Source organism: Phalaenopsis equestris, unplaced genomic scaffold (assembly GCF_001263595.1).
Source record: "Phalaenopsis equestris unplaced genomic scaffold, ASM126359v1 Scaffold000002, whole genome shotgun sequence".
Taxonomy (NCBI): domain Eukaryota; kingdom Viridiplantae; phylum Streptophyta; class Magnoliopsida; order Asparagales; family Orchidaceae; genus Phalaenopsis; species Phalaenopsis equestris.
The window spans coordinates 77,877,992-77,900,965 of NW_018164444.1; the positions used below are offsets into that span (position 1 = coordinate 77,877,992).

A 22,974-nucleotide genomic window follows, 5' to 3' on the forward strand; every position below is an offset into this window, starting at 1 on the left:
CCCAAAAGATAAGCAAGAAGTAACGAATTAAGCTCGGCCTTAAGCTATTAGTCGTGAAAAATTATTACTGGCTTCAATAGTATCATGACTCATATCATGACTCAAGTCATGATACTATTAAAATATTATAAATGTATTCAAACTCTAATAGCATCGTGACGAGTGATATATTTATTTAAATCAACATTAAATACACACAGGATATAAAAAAAAAAATCTCTAAAATACAAATAGCATATAAATAGAATATAAATTTTGTAGCTTGCTTATATGCTGCCCCGCCGCGCGGGCTATTGGATACCTGCACGTAATATTTTTCCCCTTGCGAGAGAAGCATCGGCGCAGCAAACGTCACACGCCTTTTGCTCTCTCGTTCTGCCCCGAAGGCAGCAACCAGCGCCTACCTTTCGCTCCCTCCTCCCGTGCTCGAATCCCTCGCATTGCCGTGGCGACTGGGAAGATCTCCGAAAGACGCGTTTGTCTCCCCTTTCCACTCCGCTCCTACCCAAGTAACGCCAACTCCCTTAGCGCGCGTCAACTTCTCTAAAGAGGGCCGACTAAGATGGCCGGAAAACTGCCCTCCATCCCTGCATGCTCCTTTCATCGCTCCATCCTCGCATCCACTGCTTTAATTGTCCTCTACTTCTCAATAATTTTAATCAGATCACTCCGATCCCCGGTTCAAACCGAAAACCACTACAGTTCCCATCTCCCCTTCGCCAATGCCCTAACTGATAACCTCAGCCCATCCGTTGATCGATCTCATTCGGCATCGTTTTCGTCAATCTACCACTCTCCAGAGATTTTTAGAGCGAGCTACGCCGAAATGGAGGAAAGATTTAGGGTTTACATATACCCTGACGGGGATCCGAAGACCTATTACCAGACGCCGAGGAAGCTCACGGGGAAGTACGCGAGTGAAGGTTATTTCTTTCAGAATATACGGGAGAGTAGGTTTCATACTGAGGATCCTGATCAAGCAAATATTTTCTTCATTCCCATCTCCTGTCACAAGATGAGGGGAAAGGTAAGCTTTCTCATACGGCTCATTGAAATTGATAAATGCTTGACCAATGTCATTATAGGTCCATTTATTTGTTGTTACGATGTGGTCAATTATTTTTAAATCATTCGTTGGTAAAGAGTTCACACCTTTTAATAATTTAATAATTTGATCACCCATTGTCACAACTCTGCCACTAGAACTACTACAACTGCTAAAATTATATTCCATGTATTTAGTTTTAGTTCTACTCAAATGTAGGCTTTCAGAAGGCTTTTAGACTCCAAAGTATACCTCCATAATTCAAGTTTTTTCCTGAATTCTTTCTCTAGTCTTATCCACAAGAAGGATATCATTAGTGAAAAGTATGCACCAAGGTACATCCTCCTGTAAATGTCTAGTAAGAGCATACATAACTGAAGCAAAAAGATAAGAGCTTAAAGCTGATCCCTGATGTAATTAAACTGAAAGCCTAAAATAAATTGAAAACTCTCGGATAGCTTGGTATTAAATCTATTTGTTAATGCATTTGTGTTTTAACTTTATTCAAAGAACCTCCTACCAATGCCCATGATTCTTCTCCTTTTTCATCTCTTCTATGCCACATCCAACACTAAAATAGACGACTTTATACTTTTTTTTTTAGAAGCAATCATATATGCATATATTGCTTCTGGTATTGACGGTGGATATAATGAGTTTTTGTGCTATCGGATGACAAATCTGCACGTGATGGTGCATTGATTAATTTGCAGAAAGCACACATTATGGCTAGATTTGTCTTTAAATATTGGCTACTTGATCGGAGCCACTTTTTTTAAAATGCAGGCTTAAACTGAACCAAATCTAAAAATCTATAGTAGTCAGGTACACAGATTGTGTGTGTTAATGCTACTTCAAATTTTTTTTTATTTACTAATTCATTTTATTATAAGCATGCCAATGATGACGGTGCCTATAAATGCTTTGAAAAGTGCTAATTATCACGTGGCTTGTTGCAATAGCAGAAATTGATTCTTGCTTTTTTTAGTTAGTTTGGGATTGAACATTGCTGATTTATCGCGCATCTGGGATTGTTGAATCGGCATCTCATGTAGTTTCAGACCAAATTATGGGATCCAAGGAAAAAAGGAACTCTAAAAAAAAAGTGTTTGAGTTTTTTTTTTTTTTTTGCATATAGTTGCCAAGGTACTTAAGGATGATCTTAGATTTTTCTCGAACTTTTGTGTGTTGTAGGTTGTGAATTTTTTGAGCTTATTGCTAGCCTTGATGATGAATTTTTTGCGGTGTTATTCTTTGGTTTTTTTTTTTTTGTTTTTTTTTCTTTTTTTTTTTCTCTTTTTTTTTGCGATTATTTTGATTTCATTGAAATTTTGTCATGTTTATTTTCTTAATAGGATATCCTAACTTCTGATTAATGGTTAATAAAAAAAAGTGAAGAGAGTCGGTGGCTCTGATGAGAAGTTAAAGCAGGGAATCAAATTTTTGGGTTTCAGTATATGATGAGCTAAAGATTAATTAGGGTCAAAATGTAGGGATGTAAATGCAGTTCATCCATGAAGTTAAGAGAGCACAGTATATAGAGAGCACAATATAAATCGATAGCTTTAGAAGGGTTAATGGTTTTACTCATACAGGCAAAACTCAATAATTGATTGTGACTTATTCATAATTACTCATACTTTTAGTAAATTTAAATGACCTGCAATACTTACATTGATACCATGTTAATATATCGATTTGTTCCAACTGTTTAGCTTGTTTTTATTTAAGCTGACTCTTCAATTACGTTTCTATGATGCATCTTATTTCTTGCAGGGCATATCATATGAAAATATGACTATTTTAGTTAAGAATTATGTTGAAGGGTTGATGAGGAAATACCCTTTTTGGAATAGGACCTTAGGTGCTGATCATTTTCTTGTTACTTGCCATGATGTTGGTGTTAGAGCGTTTGAAGGACTTCCCTCTCTCATAAAAAATTCCATTAGAGTTGTTTGTTCTCCTAGTTATAATGTTGGATATATACCGCACAAGGATGTTGCGCTTCCTCAAGTGCTACAGCCATTTGCCTTGCCAGCTGGAGGAAATGATGTTGCAAACAGGTTAGAATGTGATTTGAGCGTCTTTCTGTCAATGTAATTTATTTTATTGTCAAGTTCACTTACGTTTTCAGTTCTACCATACTTTTTCATCATATAATACTTTTTTTTTTGTCGCTCATTTTATTTCATTTCATCTGTGTATGCATTACTACATTAGCAGGGTTCATTTTTCATGTCATTTACTTGCTCTTTTCAGGTTTTACTCAATAAATCATGGGCACGGATGTTTAATATATAGAAAAATGTAATCCTTTCCCATCATTCTACTAAAGGTCGAATTATTTCATAGTTTGCCCACCAAAATTTTTCTCCTCTAGATAGTTTAGCTTTGAAAAATTGTCTAAAGCCTCATCCACAACTCTGTTTTCATTCTATTAGTAAACTGATCTGTCCACTGATTCTTCTAAAGCAGAACTAATACTTCTAGCATATTTTGGAATGTTTTGGTCGATGAAAATGATTTGCCCCTTCAAATTGATCAAGTTGGCTTGCCATTGGAATGAATGCGATAAAGTTTTTTTTTTCCCCTATGATTATAGGCCTGATATCAATTTTGTGTTAGTTTTCTAGTTTGGAACCATTAATCAAATTGTTGAATATTTGTTTGAGGCTTTGTGGCCATTTGGGATGAATTTGGTTCTTAGTAAAATTTGTATGGTACAATTTTGGAAAAGCAAATTTGAATGTGGTACCAATTTGAATGTGGTTCTTAGTAGCTGTCATGAATATTATACACTCTTTTCTTCTAAAAGAATTTGGACGACTTACTACTATAATACTTGGCTAAAAGTTAATCACCACAAAGATTTTTAAAAGCAATAAGAAGGTTATATCCAAAAGAAAGTTTAGTAGTGGTTTGTAAAATAAAGCTATGAAAAGTTATCCAAGCACATTGTTGATAAAAGGTAATTTTGTGTTTATTAAGTCGACACCACATGTCTCCCCATATAACTATTTAAAAGGTAGTAAGAATGTTTTAGTTATACCTACGTATAGTTGCAGTTTGTTATCTATAGCTATAAATAGTTTTTCCAAATACACCCTCTGTAAATATTATTGTATTTTTTAAGGCAGCACCAATTTTTCCATAAATACCAATCGTAAAATTTTGTCCTCTATTCAAAGAGTTATCCTTTTTAGCATTTGTTGAATCTTTTTTCATATACTATACAAATGTAATGCGTGTTCTACCTATAAATTTTTGTTTTAACATAGGTTGTTGCATAATATAGAAAAGGTTGTACGAAGTGGTAAATTCCTTGAGCTATTAATGAGAACTTTAGCGTGTTAAAAATCACTATTAAACCATTTGCATATTTCAATATAAATCATAGTTTTCATATTAGGAAGATTAAAAAATGGGGCATTTACATACATACCACCCAATTCCAATTTATTTACATATTTAACGTCTAAACTTTTTCTTTTTTTTCATTTATAGCATCCGAATCTTTCATATCTAATAGCAAATACTAAAAGTACCACCTTTTTTAACTTTAAAAAAGCCAAATACACCTTTTCAAACATATGTAAGGAGGTTTTATGTAAAATATGAAGTTTAGGTGTTATGCATGTAAATATATAAGAATTGAGTGGTATGTATGTAAATTTTCCTTAAAAAATAGCTTATTATTCTTTCGTTACTTCAGAATTAGACTTCTAAGATTTTCTTACATTTGCAAGTTTTCACAGCCGTTTCAAACCTGGACAAGCTTCTGTTAGGTTACGAGAGTGTTTCAATTTTCTAAACTTACATCTCAATATAAAGAATCAAAGCTCAAGGTTTGATTCTGTCTCGTGATTTGTAGCTTTCAAAGCTCAAGGAGTGTCTTGAGTCTTTTTTCGTGAAACTATTCCACTATTGCCAAACCCTGTTCATACTCTGGCTTACTCTTTAGATTAATTACCACAAAGTTCAAAATTATTTGTTGCTGTTCTTTCTCCTTTAAAGTTTATAAGATCGTTATTACTGTAACTCCATTGAAGTTAGAGCATCCAGTTCTCTTGTTCATTTTTTATGTTTTGACCTTCTTCACCTCTAACCCAACATGCCATGAAAGCAACTAAAGGTTTGGCGAACACATCTTATATGGTCATGTTTGGTGAAATAGGGTAAAATATCCAGCTTCTTTTGTTGCATTGATTAAAACTTCTGAAACTATTTATGACTTAATTTGTAGTACATTGGTAATTTTGACATTGAGATTCACTTTTTAGTGCTAAAATCCACTTTGCAGGAAAATCCTTGGATTTTGGGCTGGCCATCGAAATTCCAAGATAAGAGTTATCCTTGCACGTGTATGGGAAAATGACACCGAACTTGCCATCAGTAATAACCGTATAAGCAGAGCTATTGGAGAGTTAGTTTATCAAAAACAGTTCTACAAGTCTAAGTTCTGCATATGTCCTGGAGGTTCTCAGGTTAATAGTGCTCGGATAACTGACTCCATTCACTATGGTTGTGTTCCAGGTACAATCTGCTGCAAAAAATAGGAACTTGTTGAAATACTCCTTGTTAATTATTCTTTTATTGCCTCATGGTTTCACTGTTAGTTCATAATATCACCTGTGAAATTAAAAAGATAAAAATTTACAATAATGTAATTCTTTTGGCCTCAACTTGAAGATCTGGAGCAACATTTAGTTAATTGACTAAAGATAATAATCTCTTTGCCATTTAACCAGTGACACAGTTTGATCACCGTGCTAAGAATGACTATTTAATTTATTCAACACCCACAGTCTGGCTGATGGATAGACGGAACTGACTTTGAGGGTAGCTCGTGTTTTTTTTTTCAACATCTTGGCATTGTATATGTTGTTTAACAGTATATTGCAAAGCATAATCTATCTGAATTCTTCAACTCAATTTGCCTGTCTGCACATGTTTAATGACTTTTTAATGACATTCAGTAATTCATCTTCAACATCATTAGCTTTATCTCAAATCTCAACTATTTGAGTTTGGTTTGATGTGTCATGCTCTCTTGATTATTCGAAATTATTCTTATCTGCACTTTGATTTCTTAAAATTTTCTTATTTAAAGCAATTATTAGAATCATCCATATGTTTTAGGAAGATTTATTTACATACCACCCAATTCCTATGTATTTACATATCTAACACCTAAACTTCAATTTTTGCGTACGTACTACCTTGCCTATGCATTGAAATGTGTATTCCACCTTTTAAAATTTAAAATGGTGGTATTTTTGGTGTGATACAAAAGATTTTGGTGGTATAATTGGAAAAAGCAAAGTTTAGGTGTTAATATATGTTTACATAGGAATTGGATGGTATTTATGTAAATGCTGTGTTTTTTTATTCTTGCAAAATTTGGAAGACTAGTGTATATTTTTTTGCTTCAAGTTGCATTTTTTGTAATTATGGCCTGTTTTTTTTTATATTTTTCAGTTATTCTTTCTGATTACTATGACCTCCCCTTCAATGATATCCTCGACTGGCAGAAGTTCTCCCTTATTGTTAAAGAGAAGGATGTTTACCAACTGAAGTCTATACTCAAGTCTGTATCAGATGAGGAATTTATCGCATTGCACAAGGGATTAGTTGAGGTATGTTCACTTAGTCATCTTTTACTTGCTATAATTAGTTTTTACTTGCCCTTGAGCTTTTCATAAAACTAGCTTCCATATTTAAAATAAAACAAGAGATAGATGGTTTATAACAGTTCAATGAAGAATGGCACCTTGGTTCAATCACAGAAGTTAAATATGACCATAGTTTTTGTCTTATGAACAATAATTATCTGTAATGATTTGACTTAGTCTTGCAACACACAGAATGTCATGCAAAATATTAAGAATTATTCCAATTCAACAGCACATATCTAAAGTGTCAAGACTTAAGCCGGATCTTACTGTGGATACCCCAAGCCAAGAATTTTTTGTATTATGTTTAATTTAAACCTTCAGCGCTTGTTTTAAATTTTATTTTGTGTAAAGCTCATCACAAATTGGAGCATTTATTGAAAGCAGTCTTGATAATTGATCTGTGATCTCTGTGTTCTGGAAGCGAAGCATAATAGTGCTTTCAGGCCTTGCACTACGCTATCTCCAAATCCAATTATATGAAAATATCATACAACTTATGTAAACACAAATCCTAATTTCTTGAACTTAAATCTTTCTCCTCCTCCAAATTTAAAGACCATACATGTCTGAATGGAGATTACTACCGTTGTTGGCCTGTTATGTGCTTAGTCACTCTCTGTTGTATCATACACCATGCATTAGCGGATCAGGTGTTCTTCTTGGGCGGCAGAAATAGGATTTCAAGTTAGGGGCGAAAAGATTTATCCCAAATTTATGGGAGATTTTTTTTTCATGTTTTTTTTTGTGGCTCGCACACATGCATATCCATAGCAAGCATACACACACGTTGGCACACTAAAGCTACATATATATGTAACTAGCCCAAATTTAGAGGATAATTTCTATAATATATATATATATATATATATAGTTTTAGAAGAATTTGGAGTAAAATTTTTATTTTATATATAACCACATAGGACTTCTCTCAAACTTAGATAGGCTAGGAGCCAACTCTAGCCCTCCCCAAAGCCCAATATCATCATGAATGTTTTTATTTCCATTATCTGTTCTTACATAGAGATGGGCTTTATAGTCCTTGTTTCAAGCTGATTCCTTGTATATATTCTAGTTTTGAAAAATTTATCATTTGAGGCTACTTTTGCCCTCTTCATATTATTCTTCATGATCAAAATGTTCATATTCTGTGCTTCCCTCTTATATTATTATATTTTCCTCCTCCACAAAGTCTTCTAATTTTTTTCGTCAACTACTGCACTTTGAATCACATAAAAGTCCTCTATTATCCACTCAGGAGTGATTTAAATCTACTATTCTCTTACTAATGGATATCTCCTGTCAACTTTTAATCAGTTTTTAATCTGTGATCGTCACTTTATGCATATTTTGCATCAATCTACTAATGGAATCATTATATATTTCAGGCCCAGAAACATTTCGTGTGGCATTCTCCTCCTGTTCCATTTGATGCATTCCACATGGTAATGTATGAGCTATGGTTGCGGCATCATGTGATCAAATACTAATTTTATAAGGAAAATGGTTCCCAGGCCGAAGAAATGTCTCCGAATTTAGGACGCCGAGGGTGACATTGCCATATCTCAGTTTAATATAAAATTAATTGAAAAAAGGAAGATTTACATACATACCACTCAATCACTATGTATTTATTTACATATCTAAGCACCTTATGCTTTGAAAGATGTATTTCACTTTTTAAAAGTTAAAAAAGTGATATTTTTGATGCGATATTAAAGATTTTGGTGATATAAATGTAAAAAATAAAGTTTAGGGGTTAGATATGCAAGTCCATATAAACCGGGTGGTATGTATGTAAATGCCTAATTTAAATCCGGCAAGCCTGAATGCCCCAATTATCTCTCACAGGTATTTGCAGGCATCTTATGGCAGAAGTGGATAGAATGTAGAGAGCTAGTTAGATGCCCAGTTTTGGTGATATGTTATTATATGTAATGTGTTAATGGATCAGATTTTAGTGTTTATTCTTTTGTTTCTATAAAATTTTTTGATGGATTATTATGTTATTATAGATCCCAAATGTTATACCTCAAGAATTTGAAGTCCATCAATCCGGAAGTGTTCCGAGCCGTTTCATATGGATTCACACTGGGCATCCGCGAGGAAAGAAACCACAAGAGTATAAAAATTCAAGTATTGATTTCTTCCCTGTCTCTTAAGAGTTTTTTATAGCATCTATAGTATAAGTTCTGAATAAGCAAAGAGAGTTTTGAGTATAACCTATTGAGAAATTTTTTCTCAAAAGGACGTAAAGACAAACTCCATAAACAGAGAAAAAAAACACTTCCGAGGCTTTCAGAGAACACCTGAAGAAAATCAACAAAACATTCTTATGGCTAGCCTTTCAGACCAATAAACGGCAGGCAGATTTCAGAAAGCTGGGAATTCGGAATGTAATGAGAATTTCATTTTTTTTTTTATATTGCTGGATTCATTTTTGAGTTTATAGAGGCCAAGGTAAGAGGAAAAAAATTAAAAGAGGGGGAGGAGGAGGAGGAGGAGGGAGAAAAATTCAGACTCAGGTGAGGAGATAGAAGAGAAAAAAATTTAAAAGAGGGGGGAGGAGGAGGAGGAGGATGAGAGAGAAAAATTCAGACTCAGGTGAGGAGATAGAAGAGAAAGAAGTTGTTCACATCCCTGTTTAGTAGGTGATCTCGGATTTCCCTTTTTTTAATCTTCTTTCATGAAGGTGTGGAAGGGGGTCCAAGAGGAGAAAATGAGATAAAAAAGCTGTACCCTTTTTGTTCAACAGGTGATCTAGGATTTTTTTCCTTTTGCCATAAAGAAGCAGGAGAAAGCTGTCCTAAAAGTTATCCCCGATCTTGCCTAGCAGAACCTTCAATATATTCTTTCAATCTTCTTTCGGGTTGTGGTATAGAAAAAAATCGTCTCGAAAGTTTTCCTTGATCCTGCCCGGCAGAATCTCCAGGATCTTCTTTCACAATCTTGTTTCGGTCTGCAGGGACGAAGAAATTTATCGTGTATGCCCAACAGGTGAACCAAGATCTTTCTCATTGCAGAGATGAAGAAAGTTGTTCCCATTCGTGCTCGAGTTCTTTTTTCTCATTGCTGAGAAGAAAGTTGCCCCTATCACTGTCCTGTAGGTGACCCGAGATTTTCTTACTTGTTGCTGCCGCACATTCCTGGAGTAATTCTTATGCGGCTGTCACACATTCTAGAGGAGATGAAGAAAAGTTGAAATTTTTTTTTTTTTGTGCTTTATGAGGGAGATTTCTGTGTTTTTGTGGTGGCGGTATCTGCAGAATCTCTACCCCCAGTGCTTATTGGTCTTTATGGCTTCTTAATGCGACATTTGTAGATGATGCTAATATATTTTTTTATATGTCTGTGGTTACTCAACTTTTGGGTTGCTACTACCCTACTTATAGGGTGTTGTTAGTGTAGACCTCTTTTGAGGCTTATGCCTCATGAGGTTCTGTGGCCTCTCAAATATGCCAAAGTCTGTAATTAAAGTTAGTACGTGTACTTTATCAAAAAGAATCGTGCAACTTTTAAGGTTTGTGCTTCCTGAAATCTGTGCCTTCTTAAGCTTGTATCTTCTGAGGTTTGTGCTTTCTTAGGCTTATATCTTCTAGGAGCTTGAAATACATCGATGTCTTCTAAGACTCATAGACTTTTCAGATCTTTGATGTCCCTGTGCTTTCTGAGGTTTGCCGTCTTCAGAGGACTTTGATGTACCCGTGCCTTTTGAGGCTTGTAGCCTCTGAAGTTTTTAATGTACTTGTGTTTTCTGAGGCTTGTAGCCTCCTGGGGCTTTTGAGTGGAGACCTTGTGGACCATTTGCTCTCTTGGAGTCTTTCTAGTGAGTACCCTGTCAATTACTACTTTCCCATCAAGAATTACTTTCTGGGCTCATTTTTTAGGGGTACGGTAACTTCCTATCGAGTCTTGCCTCATAGGATCAACTTCTAGGGGTACCGTATCTTCCCATCGAATTTTATCTCTTAGGCTCGACTTCCAGTGGTATGGTAGCTTTACATCGACCCTTGCCTGTTGGGCTTTGACTTCTAGGGGCATGGTAGCTTTCAATTGAGTCTTGCCTCCTGGACTCGACTGCTAGGGGTATCACATCTTCTCATGATGTTTTGCTTCTTTGGCTCGACTTTCAGGGGTATTGGTGGAGACCATGTCAGCCGCTTGCCCTTAAGGGGACTTTTTACAAAAAAAAAAATCTTTCCCGAAAGAATAAGAAAATTTACTGAACGATAGTTTTTTAAAACAACATGAAAAATCTCGCTAGAATAAATTAGGAGGTTATATGATAGTCTTTTACTCAAATAAGATAGTTTTTTAAAGCAACATGAAAAATCTCGCTAGAATAAATTAGGAGGTTATATGATGGTCTTTTATTCAAATAAGATAATTTGAAGTTTTAATTCTCATTCGATAACACAACGATTTTATTTTGTTTTCCATTACTTCGTTCTTGTAAGTAGCAACCCAGGCGACATTGGCGTATAAGACGTTCAATTTCTTATTTTCTCTTGAATGCCCTTTTGCATGGTGAAAATGAAAATATTGAGATTGGTCTCAGCCATATGGATTTTTTAACGGCTCTGGCCACTTGACAACCTTTTCATTCTTGATGGTCATTAGGATATTGACACGTGACGTGTTGAGTGCCGTGTATTCTTTTTCTGATCGAGGCTCATAATTTTCCTGTGGTTCAAGATTTTCTTGCCATGAGATTTGATCGACATCCTTGACATTATTCTTGCGCTTGCCTCCCAATCACTCAAATTGTTCCTTGTGTGCACTAATTGTCTCATTTGCAGAGATTTGAGATTTCACATGATGGACAGGATCACAGTAAAAGTGAACTGTCTCCTGCATTAGTGATGAATAAAAAATCCTTGGCGGAGCCTTCTAAGAAAGACTCCTCTTAGTAACTCCGGATACACTCTCGAAATTTGACGAATTTTAGTGGAGAACCTGCGGAAGTATTCCTTGGAGGATTACCCCTCATTTTCGTGAACTCCCGTAAGTATTTCGCGTAATCATTGACGATCCTTCTATTTGCTATGAATTGTTCTACGAATAGTTTAACAAGCTCATTGAAGGTGCTGATGGTGCCCCCAAAAGGGAGTAGAACTATCTGCGAGCAAATAGAAGCTTATCTTCAAGTTAAGTCCATAACAAAAAGAACAATACAATCCTTACTAGCCTTACCAAATATAAGAAGGCCAACTGTACAAATTAAATGAGATATGATCTCATTATTATTTTGACCATTATTGGTACTACCATCATAATCATAATAATCAAGTAAAGAAGAAAAAATATCCATGAAAATATCAAAGAGATAGAAAGAGAGAGAATAACATTGCTGTAAGCTGGAATTCAAAGAAAAATAACCTTTCATTTCACTATTAATAATGACATAAAAGTTAATATCAGTAGTCCCAGATTTAAACTAATTAATAAAAATAAGAGGAAAAGTCAGATGATACATACAAACATAAAGAAACATTCTATTAACTTTAGCAAAAGCTTTCATTACATCAATTTTAACGTAAAACTTAGCATAATTATTGGAATAAAAATCATATAGAAATTCATTACTTAGAATAATATTGTCAACAATATCATAACCTTTGATAAAAACTGCTTGGGCAAGTAAAATAAGAATAACTTTATAAATTATTTTGCAAAGAGAAATATGTCTTCAATCATTAAGAGAATTAGCATCATAATTTTTAGAAATAATAGCAATAACATTGTGTTTAACTCTTAAAGTAAGTTTAACAAATATTAAAGAGATATTTAATAGCAGTAATACAATTCAAACTAGTTAAATCTCAAATATCTTTAAAAATTTTTGAATTAAAGCCATCAGACCATAGAGTTTTTTTTAAAACCAATATAAAAGAAAGCCCTTTCAATATTATTAATTAAAAATTCAAGAATTAGAGTCATACAATCATCACTATTAATATTAATAGTAGGGCTGTCAAAACGGCTCGTTGTTCGTGAACAAATCATGTTCGGCTCTTTAAGAAGGTCGTGTTTGGCTCGTTCGCGAACAACTCATATCCAAATATAAGAAACTCGGGTTTGGCTCGTTCGCGAACAACTCATATCCAAATATTTGTTCGTTCGTGTTTGGCTGATTTTGCTTGAAATACTATTCATCAATTTTATATATTGACTACAAGGCTACAAAAAATTATAATCAATTAAAAGTATTACTTAAGAAAATAGAATAAAAATTATTATATTAGATTGAAATGATGTTTTGACAAGAGAAAAAAGAAATAGAATATAAACAATAGGTTTTAAATTCTGCCCAACCCTTAACATCTTATGGCCGTGTGATTAGGGTTGTCAAAATGACTCTTTGTTCGTGAACAGCTTTTGTTCGGCTCGCTAAGAAAACGAGCCGAACACGAACACCCTTGGTGGGCCCGGGAGATAAATCGCTCGGGGTCGGCGGCTCGTTTACACCCCTAATTAATAGAGAAATAATGATCATAACAAATAAAATCATCAAAACAACTACCAAATAAACAAGAGAAAATAGGCTCACTAACAATTCCATCTTGAATAATAATAATCATCATTCACCAAAACTTGATTAATATACCTAAATTTAGCTTTCTGATAAAAGATTTTTAAAATCATATTTACCTTTTTAAAGCTAAAAGCATTTAGATCTTTGTTTAGTCCACTTATAATTACAAATAGTAGCTTTCATAATGTCACATTGTAGCATAGACGCTTGAGCCAAAAAGTCTTTACAAAGGCAAGAACTCTCAAGTTGATTCATTATAAAATGCTTCTTATCTTTAAGATCTGCAATCAAGCTTACAAAGAGTACTAGAAGAATTCCATTTCCAATCCTTGAATGTAGTCTTAACATTTTCAAATTGATTGCATAAAACAAATAAAGGATCACCTCAACAGGAAGATGCATTTACATAGACTAAAAATTCTTCGCTTGAGCCAAAAAGTCTTTACAAAGATAAGAACTCTCAAGTTGATTCATCATAAAATGCTTCTTATCTTTAAGATCAGCAATCAAGCTTAGAAAGAGTATCAGAAGAATTCCATTTCCAAGCCTTTAATGTATTCTTAACATTTTCAAGTTGATTGCATAAAACAAATAAAGGATCACCTCTAACAGGAAGATGCATTTACATAGACTAAAAATTCTTATACATGATCTGTATTGAAGGTTATTTGAATTACTAAAACTAAAAGAAAGGCACATTTACATCGGCCAATTCTTATGTGTTTACATATCCAACAACTAAACTTTACTTTTTTACATTTATACCATTAAAAATCTCCCATATCATGTTAAAAATAGCACCATTTTGACTTTTAAAGAGAAAAATACACCTTTTCATGCATAGATATGATGTAAAAGTCCAAGTTTAGGTGTTTGATATGTAAATACATAGAAATTAAGTCATATGCATGTAATTTATTATGCATAATATTATTTGCTTGCGAAAATTCAAAATAACAATTATAATAATTAGAAGAAGAGAAGAAGAAAGATTAACATACATACCACTCAATTTCAATGTATTTACATATATAACACCTAAACTTTAATTTTTACGTACATCATCTTACCTATACGTGAAAAATGCATTTGACTTTTAAAAATAAAATAATTGTAATTTTGATATGATATGAAGGATTTGGATGGTAGGAATGCAAAAAAGTAAAACTTTAGTTTTAGATATGTAAATACATAAGAATTAGGTGGTATGTATGTAAAATGCCCCAACTAATAGCAGCTCCATTCATTCTATTTTAATGTAAATACATAAGAATTAGGTGGTTTATATGTAAATGTCCCAAATAATAGCAGCTCATGAAAAATCCGAGTCTGAAATTAAGCTTGATTTTATCCAGAATTCTCATCCATAGTTTCATATTAGCTTTAAGAAAAGCACGGCCTTTAAAACAGATTGATGGAGCTAATTCCAGATACAAACTTGCCACCTAAAAAGATCACCTGCTGTTCAAGTCCAGCTCCCCAGTATCGTTCTGCCATTCTTGCCCTGCAACATCTCCATTTTCCTGTTCATTCTCATCATTCAAAAAATCGTCTGAAGGGTCCTCATCTCCTTCACCCATATCTTCCTCATTACCGCCCTGCTGCTGCTGCTGTTGCACCATCATATTACTCACCCCAACCTCACTGTGCGAAGCAGCGGCATTCGCCCGAATGGCTCGCTGCGGCATACGAGCGGCCATCTCGGCCTGCGTGTGTGCCTCTGCCCGTGCATGCTCGGCCTGGGCTGCAGCCAACCGCATCCTCGCCTCAGCTGCCGCTGCTTCCCTTCCGGCTTTCTCACGCAACTCGACTTCAGCACGTAGCGCCAACAATAGTTGCTTCTCCTCTTGAAGAAGAGCTTGCTCTACCATGAGCTTCTCCTCGGAACGGAACTCCCCGACGGCCCTCTTCCGAGACATGATGTTGAAGGCGAGGACCTGCTTCTCGAAAGTAGCGGTTAGCTCCGCAATCTTCGCGAGAATGTTGTGATCCCATTGCTGGAGACGAGACGGAATTTGCCCAGTTGTATCGCTGTCGAGTATCCTGTCATCTTCCTCGGCCTCGTAGTCAGCCATAACATGATATGGCAGTAGCCTGAAAGGTATAAATGGTATGACCGGGTGTTAGATATGTAAATGCATAGGAATTGAGTGGTATGTATGTAATTCTTCCTAGATTATAATCAGTTGTCGCAAAAATGAATTAAGAAACTAAATAAAGCATTTGTTTCTCAATTGCTCGGTATGAAGAAAATCAACTACATGACGAATAAAGTTATAATCAGAAGATAACTGCACATGTATAGAATAAAACTTTGAATTAAGAAGCTACTAAACTCAACAAATTTGCTCTCGCGCATCTGCAATTCTTACTTTACATGTTTATCCATCCAAACCTTTCCATATTTTGTTGATACAGAACAAAGTTGTGTTGTGCATCTCATAGCAATTTAGTTTAATTATCATTACAATTCTTTTATTAGTCCACAATCCTTATTTTAGTGTATTCATTCTCTTGACCGTGATCCATAACAAGGTGTTCTAACAATGAAAATGTATTATAAATCTCGTTAGTATTTTTTTTTTTTTAAATATTTAAAATCACATTTTTATCCATAATAACCTTTTTGTAATTTCATACTCTACCAAGTATCATTACAAGTATATCATAATTTTTTTAGCTCTGTTAAAAATTCTATACAATCTTCTCAATAAAGCCAACCATTATGTTCAAATTAACTTAAGAATTTTGATTGGCTTCTTTAAGCAAAATCCACTTTGAATGATTGACAAATTCTATCAATTATGATAATGCACGCCCAAGCCATCTCTCAACATATTTTCTCCAACGTTTTCCATGAATCATGTGGCCCTTCACTTTTTTCTAATATAACCAATTGCATTTTATCATCAAAATTTAATACTCAAATTTCAATGTCCTCATTAATGCTAAAAACCCATCTCTTACAGCTTGCGCAATATAAAGTTCAATTCTAAATTCTATGATGAATAAAATGAATACTCAATCATAAAAAATAAAAATGCCACACATATGTCAAATTTAGTTGAAAGTGCTAAAAATTTGAAAAAACTAAATTAGCATATAATAAAACTCAACATGCAAAAATGGACAGATCTTTGCATGGATAAAAAAAAAAGGTAATAAGCAGAATATTTCCCAATCAAAAGAGAATAGATGACTAAATTATAAACATTTACACGTGATAATGCTGAAGTTTTTACAAATTTCAAATAACCAGATGGAAAGTCGTCATTAATTAACTTTTTCATCACATCATCAATAATTCTCCCTTTACTAAAAAGTTTTAAAGAACAAAAAATTGACACAATCCTATCAACCGAAAAGATTGGTAGGATAAAAACAGAATACAAACTAGTTCTAAACATCAATAAAGTGATAATGCACTAATTATGTTATTAACAGAAGTCACGCCGAATGGTGAAATTTGACGAGTTCATGTATCTTACAAATGGCATTCCACGCCATATAACACCAAGATTTTACATTTTGCCAAAATGAAAGTGTTGGAAGTATAAATTCTTTTTCTAAAAAAAATTTGAGAAGACATTGGCTTTGGAGCTACAGCCTAGATTGTAAAACCTATTTGAACACCCATGTAAACGGTTAAAAGGACGTGTGATAGAAACGCTCTGCCTAGCGGAAAAGTAAAGGCTATAAAAATTCTCACTCAAGACTTTAGTTTGTACAATCATCCAAAGAAAAGGCATCAAATTATCCCAAAGAAATCAGACCGTAGCTGTCTTCCATCCTCAAGTCAGCTACGTGGTTTACATGAATCTGATTTATACAGAAAGTAGCACTAGATAAAAAGAACATTCCTATCTTTGATTCCTAGCTTAAAACTTATAACTTGAACACTAGAAAGAATAAAGTGATGAGCTAGCCTTGCATACAGCCTCAACGGAGGGCCATATGAACATTAGAACCGGTGATTACTGAAGATGATGACATCTTTTATGGTTGCACAATGTTCCACATGAAATGTTAATGCATACTCCAGCATGCAGTGGTCATTAATTAATGCGTTCTTCTAAAATAATGCAAAAGAGAAGATGATGGATAGATTTTTCTGTGAAGAGGTTATCGTTTAAATCTTATGAAATTTGGTTGAATCCCATAAGCATTCATTTTCCAATTTTTTATATTGGTTCAAAAACAATGTTTTGCTATCTTTAAGAAAGTTGAGTTGATACTCCGGATGCAGGGCCTAGGCCCGGCTGAATCAACTAGCAGTTCAACAAAGAGAGTCACGGTCCATCAGGAGGCTGGACCGGCCCTCCCTCCCACTCCTTTGGGTGGGATTAGTTGCTCGTGCCCCTTCTTCCCTGTTTTCCTATTCGATCCCTTCCATAGGGGGGACTTCCTATTATATTTCATTTCATTTCTATCCCCTTCCTATTCTATCTACCATCTATTATATGTAATGTCGTGTGTTTGTCTAGAGTGCAGTTTTTGCTTGTTTATGATTTCAGGTTTCTGCCGATAGGAGATTCCCTTTGCTAGGGCTGTATCTGAAAACAAGTGGTGCTCCGACTGTATCCTGCTCTGAAGTGGTGTTTACCCCATCGATCTCTTGCCGTATCCTGCCTCCCTGCTGCCGTCCATTCTTCCTGCAGCCACCCAGTTGCCGGCCCTCCTACCTGCAGCCACCCAATTGCGGTCCCATATCCCTGCAGCCACCCAGTGGCCTCCCAACTTCCCTGTGACCACCCTAGTCCGCACCATCCTCCCTTCAGCCTGCCTGGCGCTGTACTTCTTCCCCAACAGACCTCTCTGTTGCCGCATATGCCCCCAGCACCCCTTCCTTGTTGCCACCCTTCCTCCAAACATCCTCCTAGTGTAGCCATAGGCTCTCAACCACCCTCAGGGTCTTGTCTTATGTTTATTAGTGTTAATTTCTACTTTGGAGAGCCTTCATTGTAACCTATTTAAATTTCAACAATAATATTCCCATTTCTATCGTGGTTCGGTTAACTCCAGTATCGGCTTTGAATGGACAAAAGCTATAGAAATCTTCTCAATACTAGCAACTATTATATGGAGATAGATTTGCACCATGCATCTTTAGACGGTGAGGTCATATAAGGCCTTTGTGATGGTCTTTTCAAAAAAGAAGATTATTTGAGGAAAAGAATACCAACACAATCAACAAATTCTCCCTGGAGATTAAGGCTTTATTCTGTGCAACTACATTAGTATTATATTTTTTATGTTACATGCATTAAAATAATCATGCTCTCGTATAAAAATATGAACTCCTCCATAGCTCATCCCATATGCTGAAGCATGGTGAAATTGTAGATGAAAAAAAAAAGAAGGAAAAAAAAAGTTAAGATAGTCTAAGTTTCTTGTAAGTTTTAAGTTAAGAAAAAAGTAGGATTGAACGAATGAGTGGGAAGAGGATTCGAGCTGCAACATTTGGAGGAAATTGCTCGAGCGACAGCAGACAGAACGGGACAACATGTGATTTGAGGCTAGAGAAGATCGATTTGAAGGATTTCTGTCAGGAATAGGGAATCATAGTGGGTGGGACCACCGTAGAGGGCTGCAACCAACTGTGTCAGTGTCTTTCATTGCGGTAGCTTTCCGGGCGGAAGGAGATTCAGAAGTCTATGGGGGCAACCGAGCTTATTATGGGGTGAGCCATACTTATGAAAGAAAGGAAATCAATATGGGCAGAGAAAATGAACCAAACCCCCGCTTCATGGGTGGAATTAGCTTTTGGTCTAGAAAATTGGAGAGGAGACTCATGCATAAGGAAAATGAAGATGTCAATCCTTAAAGGAGAGGATGCCTATGGTTGGGTTTACGTACGGATTATCGAGTAGTGAATAAGAAAACAACACCTAACAAATTTCTAGTCTCGATGATTGACGAGCTATTAAAAGAGTTTGCGGTTTTGGTATTCTCCAAGATTGACTTAAAGTTGAGATATCAATAGATTCGGATGCGACTAACAGATGTGCACAAGACTACATTTCAATCTCTTGAGAAATTCTCGTTAAATGAAAATGATTGTCAGATTATAACGTCACATGGGAATCATGCGACTTGATCCAACAGTAGTTTCCTCTCTTTCACCTTAAAGACAACTTGTTTTTTTGGGATGGGAGTTAATGTAAGACCGACGCCGAGCCCGCCAAATAATTTGAAGACTTATTTTAGGCTCAAGGCTAAAAAAATAATTTAGTGATTTGTTAGTTATTGTTGTTTGGTATAAATAGGGCTGATATATTTAGGGTTATGTTATATGTGAATGTTATCCTGATCTTAAGGTTAGGGCTTGGGAGAGATCGTTTACCTCTTGAAATGTAGATGCTTTACCTTTTATGTATTCGGCTTGTGTTGTTTGGTGTTGGTGAAATAAAAATATTTTATTTTGCCTTAATTTTTGCAGGAGATCCTATCACAATGATTTAATATATAAATATTAAAACATCAAAAATAAAATAATGAGCATCAAACTGTAATTAATGAATAAGATGTAAACACGAGTATAAAGTAAACAAGAAACAAAAGCTGAGCATATATTTTATGTTGCTCCCTAAGTAGAATAGATTAATAGTGAGACATGCTCCTCCGTAAGGTTGGAGACAATATGCTATTCTGAAATCACTACTCGACCTCTCAGAACATAGAACTGATGTAGGTCCAGAACTCTTCAAAGTTGAAGTATCATAAAATTTCTAGGCTCACTTGGGACTACCAGGACGAGCAATAAAATGCTTAACATTGAGTAGGTTCTCTTGAAAATTTAAGAGAAGGTTAGTGAGATGTAGGATACCTTAGGGCTTAGGGTTCACTGATGCAAACTATTCATAGATTCCCAATTTCAAGTTTCAACATAGTTGGCCACTTTAACACAATCAGAAAATGAGCTTTATTCCTACACAATAATTTCACAGCAATCAAAATTAACAATTCCATATGAAATTGAGAATAGATGTAACTTTTTGCAACCATCAAAGTTCAATTGACAGAAAACTTGGCATGTATCAAACTTAACAAAACTTCAATAGCGCAAACACACCAATTACTAAGACAAGTTACTAGAAGAACAAGAATAGAAATCATCAAGTGGGATATTTATACCTCATGATAGTACAAGAGAATTCATTAACTGAAAATAATCTTTAGGAATAGTGAAGCACTCAAAGAATTTACATCTAATAGCATAAACATAATAATTGAATTGAAAATTAAAATTTATTTCACTGTTCAATGTCTAATTTTTATGCTTGCGTGAGTATAAAAATTAGATCCTTAATATGGCCCAAAAAAAAATACTTCGACAAATTGAGCATTTGACATTCATCAATTCAATTTGGATACAACTAATCTGCAATTATGCTTTTGCAAGGTATTTCATGAATCATCACATATGAGTCCATCATGTTAATATATAAGATACTTCTGATATCCATCATCAATAGTGGATACAATCCCATCATTTATAATATAATAGCTTCAAGAATACATTGAATTGAGTTGATATGTTTGTAAGACAATAAAAAGCGATCATGAGAGAATGGGAAGAGAAAAAATTATGGAACTGTCAATAGATTCATCAAATAAAGTCAAGTTAGAAGCATTGAATATTGGATTTATAACAATGCTCGCTGGGATAACTAGTTTGCGGCATTTGTCGCAATCTGCTGCAAAATTTAATATGGATTTGCTTTCCTTGCAATTAAATTTTAAAAGTCCCTATAGAAATCCTTTTAAATTTAAAATTATTACTACCTTATTACTTGATTTGAACTCCACGTCTATGCTCATATCAGGAATAGACTTATAACTGACATAATTAAATTAATTTTAAGTGAATATCCTCATATAAATTATGCATATGTTGTGCAAATTCATTCACAAATTATTCTTATGCAAATTCACTAGATAATAAATTTATTTAAAAGTTTAACAAAATCTCTAATTTCTTTAAGTTGATATCCCGTTACAATTTCAAATTAACTTATATATATCACCCTATTAATGCAAGAGTTATATGCAAACTTAGTAATTGGTAATAGCAAATCTCAACCGGACGAGTATTCTTTAATTTGACAATGCAACAAATCATCCAGATTCATATTAACTATCTCAATTATTCCAGTGAGTTGTGGATGACAAGCAATTGAAAATTTTAACTGGGTTTCGGGTTTCCATTTTCTTCAGCAAAATTAAAAAATTCACGAATTTACATGTTTGTGAAATACAACAATTATAAGTAATCCATGCAATTTAACCACTTTAATAAAATATAATTTTGCTATTGACACGCATTAATAGTTTTTAAAAATGAATGGGATGAGACAGTTTTGAAAATAATCAACCACTATAAAGAATTGTGATTCTTTAGAGTTTGTGATAATCTCAGAACAAAATTTGTACAAACATCATGGAATGATATAAAAAGCCCATTATTATGTTTACTTCCTTTATCTACTTGGCATGTTCTGCATTGTGACATTATATGTGAAACATCTCTTTTCAAATTAGGACAATAATTCTTATCATCAATCATGACTTCATTTTTAAGTTGATCAAAATGTCACGCAGCAGCAGCATCATGTAATTCTAAGATAATAGAATCCCAGAAGAATGAGTTATGAATACAAAATAGAGTTCCCTTTAAGCAAAAATATTTTTAATAATAAAATACTTATCAAACATAAGTAAGGCATCATCTACTTTAAAATATGGATCAATAAAATTCTTACAATCAACATAATACTCTTTAATTTGATCAAAATCAATCATCTTAAATTGTATGGTGTGCAAGCAACCCAACTTAAAGTATTAAAATATTGGAAGATCTACATGCATACCACACACTTATAATGTATTTACATATCTTATACCTAAATTTTAATATTCATTATTATATGTCATAACCCGGCACGGGGCTTAGAATTAAGTAAGGAGGGAACAGATGGTCGCACGATGGGAATTAAATTTTTCGTATTCATTTATCATTTAACAAATGAAAGAGCCACTAATCAAATTAAAATGAAGTAGAATATTTAAATTTACCTTACTGGTTGTCCACGTCTTCTATAAATATTTTTCTCTTATATCGCTCATTTTTTAATCACTTAATTAAACATGAAAAAGTTAGTTTAAAATAACAGTGAGCTAAACAAAAGAGTGAATACTCATACTCCTAAACTATAATAATATAAGAGAAAAAAAATAATATGCATATCAGTTAAGCTTTTAATAAATCAATATAAACAATTGATGTTATTCAATAAATTTTACTATATCATTTTCCATTTAAGTGTACGAATAAACTTTATTATATCTATATTTATACAAACGTCACAAGAACACGCCTAAAAATTATTAATATCATTTTCCATTTAAGTGTACGGATAAATTAGTGTTTCCTCACTCGTACTATAAAATAGCAACTCCATCATAACCAAACATGCACATACAAACATATTATAAAAAAACACTTTTTAATAATGAATATTTCATTTCATCTGCATATCAGTCAATATTCTTGTACAATGTTCAATATCTACAATAATTTACTAAGCACACAAAACATTCTTACAATATGAACAAACTTAAATAGATCCATAAAACATAGGTATACAGTGTTATAACAGTAAATGCATTTGGTTGAAAATAACAAAAGAATATAAACACTCACATTGATGTAGAAAAAAAAA

At 34.1% G+C, this 22,974-nt stretch overlaps 2 protein-coding genes across 9 annotated transcripts in view; one reads left to right on the forward strand and one right to left on the reverse strand.

Moving 5' to 3' along the window:
* The first annotated feature begins 286 nt into the window (after nucleotides 1-286).
* On the forward strand, nucleotides 287-10,075 carry LOC110039293 (probable glycosyltransferase At5g03795). Of its 3 annotated transcripts, none has more exons than XM_020744304.1 (7): nucleotides 287-1,027; nucleotides 2,822-3,108; nucleotides 5,346-5,578; nucleotides 6,524-6,681; nucleotides 8,106-8,266; nucleotides 8,569-8,853; nucleotides 9,683-10,075. In XM_020744304.1, exons 1-5 carry the CDS (start codon nucleotides 563-565, stop codon nucleotides 8,205-8,207), a joined length of 1,245 nt encoding a protein of 414 aa, XP_020599963.1. In that variant the 5' UTR covers nucleotides 287-562; the 3' UTR covers nucleotides 8,208-8,266; nucleotides 8,569-8,853; nucleotides 9,683-10,075. The 3 variants fall into 3 exon arrangements, with proteins under 3 accessions (XP_020599963.1, XP_020599964.1, XP_020599962.1); XM_020744305.1 differs by lacking the exon at nucleotides 9,683-10,075 and adding an exon at nucleotides 8,966-9,254; XM_020744303.1 differs by lacking the exon at nucleotides 9,683-10,075 and having other exon boundaries at nucleotides 8,569-8,651; nucleotides 8,733-9,254.
* A 4,387-nt stretch (nucleotides 10,076-14,462) lies between these two features.
* Nucleotides 14,463-22,974, reverse strand: part of LOC110032363 (mediator of RNA polymerase II transcription subunit 15) — a 25,705-nt gene continuing 17,193 nt past the window's right edge. For all 6 annotated transcript variants that reach the window (XM_020735999.1, XM_020735991.1, XM_020735983.1 and 3 more), the window contains one exon: nucleotides 14,463-15,346. In XM_020735999.1, the coding sequence (XP_020591658.1) occupies nucleotides 14,707-15,346 (640 nt within the window). In that variant the 3' untranslated portion in view covers nucleotides 14,463-14,706. The remainder of the gene's footprint in view (nucleotides 15,347-22,974) is intronic.